This window comes from Mustela lutreola, chromosome 8, assembly GCF_030435805.1.
Source record: "Mustela lutreola isolate mMusLut2 chromosome 8, mMusLut2.pri, whole genome shotgun sequence".
NCBI lineage: Eukaryota > Metazoa > Chordata > Mammalia > Carnivora > Mustelidae > Mustela > Mustela lutreola.
The window spans coordinates 46306197-46312196 of NC_081297.1; the positions used below are offsets into that span (position 1 = coordinate 46306197).

At 38.2% G+C, this 6000-nt stretch overlaps 1 protein-coding gene across 1 annotated transcript in view; it reads left to right on the forward strand.

Annotated features, from left to right (window-relative positions):
* Positions 1–1749, forward strand: part of TIGAR (TP53 induced glycolysis regulatory phosphatase) — a 28577-nt gene extending 26828 nt beyond the window's left edge. Inside the window, exon 6 of the mRNA XM_059184550.1 lies at positions 828–1749. Within this exon, the coding sequence (XP_059040533.1) occupies positions 828–1259 (432 nt within the window). The 3' untranslated portion in view covers positions 1260–1749. The remainder of the gene's footprint in view (positions 1–827) is intronic.
* Positions 1750–6000: the final 4251 nt, after the last annotated feature.

Below are 6000 nucleotides of genomic sequence, written 5' to 3' on the forward strand. Positions count from 1 at the left end.
TAGCTAAAATTGGGTTTCTTTTGTAAATGAAATATCTCTAAATCTTAGCTAAGCTGTTTGAGCATTGTTTGGTTCCTAAAACAACTCTGTGTCATGTTTTTGTTTTTCCTTTTTAAGCTGTCTTTCTTATTTACTGTTAAGTTGACAGCCATTGCCAACACCAGACTGAAAGGACATGTGTTATTAGATGGTACTTGAAGAAAAGGCTTTGAATCTGCAGCAATCCCTTCAGCAGTGGTAGTAGTAGGCAGGAGAGCAGTGGGTGCTGTTCAAGGAGAGTGGTAGGCAAAACACTCGAGGCAAAATAATTCAAGACTCACAATCTTCAAGCCTCTCCCTCCTGCATCTTTAGCTCTGTAAGTGACCCCATCACCGTGCTTGCCTTTCTTGGGAGTGTTCTGCTTTTGACTTGCATTATTGGGAATTGCTTCCTCTAATTTTTATTTTCACAACTTTCTTGGAAGGACTTTTTGTTAGTTTAGTAAAGGCAAGACATTTTGTCCTTGTTGGTGGTTGCTCTAACCGAACTGATGTGCTCTAGATGCAGTTAACGCTTCGATGGGCTTCTTTTTTAGTTGTAAGTCGCCCTAACTAGATTGTAAATGCTTCAAAGTGAGGAATTAGAAATCGTGTCTTGTTGTCCCCCAGTGTGCCTCCATCATTCTAGAAGTTTGGTAGGCATTTACTGGTGATCGGATGACTAGAAACAGAATCTTATCTGCTTCTGTAATCCTTCTGTTTGACCTATTAGAAAAATCCAGTCAGTCGTGTTTTATGTTTGTGTTTTAAGACAGTCATTAATGCCACTTTATTTTAATTTCTTGTAGGTAAAAATGCGTGGAAAAGACTTTTTCAATATTCTTTGTCAACTGATCCTGCAAGAAGCAGGTCAGAATGAACAGTTTTCCCAAGGAGCTCCAAGCAACTGTCTGGAAACTTCTCTGGCAGAGATATTTCCTTTAGGAAAAACCTGTGCCTCTGAATCTAATTCAGACAGTGACGCACCAGGATTAGTCGCCAGTGTCTTAGTTGTGAGTCATGGCGCTTACATGAAAAGCCTGTTTAATTATTTTCTGACTGACCTTAAGTGTTCCTTACCCTCTACTCTGAACAAATCCGAACTTATGTCAGTCAGTCCCAACACAGGGATTAGTCTCTTTATTGTAAACTTTGAGAAAGGAAGAGAAGTGAATCCAACAATCCAGTGTGTTTGTATGTACCTACAGGATCATCTGAATGGAGGGACTGAAACTCACTAAAATTTAAATCTACATCAAAATCTAGCAATTTTGAACTTTTGAGGGAGTGCCTTTGGCTTTTTTTGTTTCCATCCTCTGCTAGTGCTGATTTGGAAACAGTTAAAAAGCTATTACAGAAGGTTATAAAGCTTGAATGGAATCATGGCCACAGAGAACACTAATGGAAACCATTTAGGACTGACTTATTTTGTCTTGAGTACACTTGGCATTTTCCAAAGTAATTTTACCACCCTGGTCAGTTACATATCTGGATTGTAAATGAAGCAAGGAATTCAGTATTGCAAATTGAGGGATACATGATCTTGTAACTATTTTTTTGCTTTTACTTTATGTTGTTATTTTCTTTTATATCTGAAAAATCTAGCCTGTTCTATTGGCTCTTGGTAAGATACTGTATGCTTTTTACTATATCACCCAGTGCTTAAAAGAAGGAACTATTTATAATTCCCATTGCATATTTATAATAAGAACATACTGTATTTTAAATGTCCTTTAAATGACTCGCATCGGTAACCATCCTCTGTCTTGTATAAAACAAAACGACACTGAAATTTTTAATATAGAAATCAACTGTTAGAATTTTTTACTGTGGAGGGTTTGAAATATGGATGAATGGAGATCATGGTTGCAGACTGGTCTGGTGAGAAAGAAGAGAAAACATCATTTGACTAAGAAACATTGAAGAAGAAATCTCTGAGCAAAAGAAGATAAAAGAGCAGCTCTTTCTCAACCAATTTATAGGCTGAAGAATTTAGTCTGGGGAAGGCTGATGAGAGTCAGTGGTTACTAGCGAACTACACTTCCTTGGAAAGAATGTTGCTCCGGTAACCCCAGCTGTGGGTTTTTGTGGGGGGTGAAATGCTTCCTTTGTCCACCAGATGGCACCAGAGCAAAGGGATTTTGGTTAACTGAATTTTATACTCAAGATTGGCCCCTCAAAAAATCCTCACCGAAATGAAAGTGTTTTCCATGTAGTTTGCTTTTAAGTTATCATGCTGATGAATGCTGTGAGTCTCACTTTACAAGGGTATTAATACTAAAGTTTGTTGGTGAAGGCCAAAATCACATGTAGTCCAAATTTACCGTGGACAGCCTGTAAGTCCTGTGTGAAGTTCAGTATTAACACTGTTCTCAGTGGCTCCATCCCTGCCCCTCTCCTGCCAGCACTGGAAGAGAGCACGTGGCTGGGCACTGGAGGGAGGAGTCCGCAAGTGAGAAACTTGAAAAGGGAATCGAAAAGGATGAATAATAATAAATGTCTGCATTCTCACCATCCAGAAATAATAACTTCCCCCTTCTTCCTTTTTTTTTTTTTTTTTTAAGAAATTAACACACTGAGGTGTAAGTGAGATTCCTTTAACTAGTCCCCGAAGTGCCATGCCCTCTTGTACTCCGCAGAGACCACCAGGGTGTGGTGCGTCTGTGTGTCCATTCATCCATTCCCGACCATTTACCTGGATCCTAAGGAAACGGTATTGCTTCAGTGTTTTTTCAAATGTACATAAATATCATCAAATCTGAAATTTTGTATGTTCACGTACTATATCATGGGGCTCTATCTATGTTGATATGTATGGATGTACTTAGTATCACTGCATTCTATTAAATACACGTGGCACATTTTGTTCATTTGGTCTCCTGTAGTGGACATTTGTGTATATTCAGTATTTTCTTTCAGGGAACAGCCTTCTGCCTCTCTCTTGGTACAGTAGCATAAGAAATGTGCATCTCCAGTTTGATAAGAGTCAAACGGGTCTTAAGAGTCACCGGCCTGGTTTTCCATCTCACTGGCAATATTCGAAAGTTCCTATTTTTTACATTTCTGTCACACTTGATGCTGTCTGATGAAATTCTACAAATCTGATGAGTGAAAAGTATAATGTCATTGCTTTAATGAGCTTGTACATGATTCCTAACGAGTCTGGGCATTTTTTCCATGTGTATTGACAGGATCCCCTCACTGGTGATCACTGGTGTATGATCTTTGCCTGGTTTTACTGTTGGACTCTGGCTTTTTCTTAGTCAGCTGCAGAGTAACGTGGCAAATATCTTCCAGTTTACTTACCTTTTACATGATGTTTATTAAGCATTTTTTTAAATGTTAAGTGTCTTTTGTTATTAAGTCAGATCATTGTATTGTGTCCATTATTGTATTCTACTAGGAGGTCATAGAGTGGCTTCCAACTTTCTTATATTTTTAAAGGATTTTAAAGGATTTTTTGAATGCCAGATCTTCAGATTATCTAGAGATTATTTGTCTATGATATATGGTAAGAATTCAAAATTTATATATTTTTTCCTTGTAGTAAAAAAGTTACCCAACATCATTATTAGGAGCTGTCCAAGTGATTTGTGATTCTACTCTATTCATACCTCCATGGGCCCATATTTGCTGGAGTCAGTGGGCTTGGTTCTGTTTTAGTGAGCTAGGTAGTCCCATCACAATATCATAATTAGTTCCTGTAGCTTTGTAACTTAATATCCTGTAGGGTACATAACTCCTCTTGTTACATTTTCTTTTTTTTTTTTTTAATTCAAGTTTAATTAGTTTCAGGTGTACACATATAATGATCCAACAATTCTGTGCATTCCTCAGTGTTCATCATGGTAAGTGTACTCATAATTTCCTGCAACTATTTCCCCTATGCCCCCACCCACCTCCCTTCTGGTAACCTGTTCTGTACATTTACAAGTCTGGTTTTTTGTTTGTCTCTTCTTTCTTTCTTTCTTCTTTCTTCTTTCTTTTGTTTTGTTTCTTCTATTTTGTTTCTTAAATTTCACATAGGAGTGAAATCATGTGGTATTTGTCTTTGTCTGACTTAGTTCACTTAGCATTATATCCTCTAGGTCCATCCATGTTGTTGCAAATAGCAAGATCTCTTTATTATGGCTGAGTAATATTCCCTTATGTATATATACAACGTCTTCTTTATGCATTCATCTGTTGATGGACACTTGGGTTGCTTCCATGTCTTGGCTATTGTAAATAATGCTGCAGTAAACATACGGGTACATATATCTTTTTGAATTAGTGTTTTCATATTCCTTGGGTAAATACCCAGTGGTGGGATTACTGGATCATATGGTAATTCTATTTTTCATTTTTTGAGTAAGCCCCACACTGTTTTCCATAGTGGCTGCATCAATTTGCATTCTCACCAACAGGTCACAGAGGTTCTTTTTACTCTGTATCCTTGATAACACTTGTAATTTTTTTTTTTTAGCCATTCTGATAGATGTGATATCTCATTGTGATTTTGATTTGTATTTTCCTAATGATTAGTGATACTGAGCATCTTTCATCTGTCTGTTGGCCGTTTGTATATCTTCTTTGGAAAAATGTCTATTAGGTTTTCTGCCCAATTTTTAATTGGGCTATTTATTTTTTTGGTGTTGGATTATATTAAGGTCTTTCTATATCTTAAATTTTCATGCCTTATCAGATATATCATTTGCAGATATCTTCTCCCAGTCAATAGATTGCTTTGTCGTTCTGTGGATGGTTTTTTTGCTGTGCAAAAACTTTTTATTTTGCTATCGTCCCATAGTTTCGTTTTGCTGTTGTTTCTCTTGTCTGGGGAGACATATCTAGAAAAATGTTTCCATGGCTGATGTCAGAGAAATTACTGCCTATATTTTCTCCTAGGAGTTTTATGGTTTCATGTCTCACTTAAAGACTTCCGTCCATTTTGGGTTTGTCTCTGTGTGTGGGGTAGGAAAGCGGTCCAGTTTCATTCCTTTTCATGTAGCTATCCAGTTTTCCCGGCACCCTTTGTTGAAGACGCTATCTTTTTCCTCTGGCATGTTCTTGCCTCCTTTGTAGATTAATTGACCATATACGGTGTGGGTTGATTTCTGGACCGTATTCTGTTGTACTGATCTCTGTGGCTACTTTTGTGTCATTTTTCTTGTTTCATTTTTGTAGCTATCCAAGCTATTTTTGTGCTCCTTTATTCTTCCATATACATTTTAGAATCAGTTTCCAGAAAAATTCAGTTGCAGATTTATTTGGAATCCAGTGCATTTGTTAATTTATCTGGTCACTCAATACGTATTTCCCAAGCATGGCACCCACATGTCAGGCTATTATAAGAACTATTAGAACTGTTATCAGAGCTGCAAATATATAGCAGTGAACAAAAAAATAGTCCAAGTCTCCATCCTCTTGGAACCTGTAGTCTATCAAGGAAGACAGGTAAGTAACATCAGCGTGTGATCAGTGAGAGAAATGGAGCAAGGTAAGGCAAATAGAGACGTGAGGGAAGATGCTGCTTTATTTAGGGTTAAGTACAATAGGGCTTTCTAAAGTGTTCTCAGAGTTCTGAAGGGCTAGAGTGAGCTCTGCTGACCTCTGAGAGAAGAGCAACCCAGGTGGGGAGTAGAGAAATGCAGAGACCCTGAGCAGGGATCTTACTTTGCACATTTGACCTGCAGTGGGAGTTGGGAGAGTGGTAGGAGAGGAAGGCCAAAGGGAAGGGGAGGTGGGGTGGCCCTGTGGCCTACACTAAGGATTATGGAGAGTGTTTGTTGATTGATCATTGTCTCATGGGAGCAGTCGGTGGCCCAGGAAAGGTTTGTGGTCAGAGGACTTGAATGCAAGTTCTAGGCCTGGCTCATAGTTTTGTGGCTCATATGGTCTCTTAATACACCTGAGCTTCTGTTTGCTCACACTAAATAGAGAATAGTTCTAGTAACATATGTATGTATGTGTGTGTGTGTGTGTGTGTGTGTGTGTTTTCCT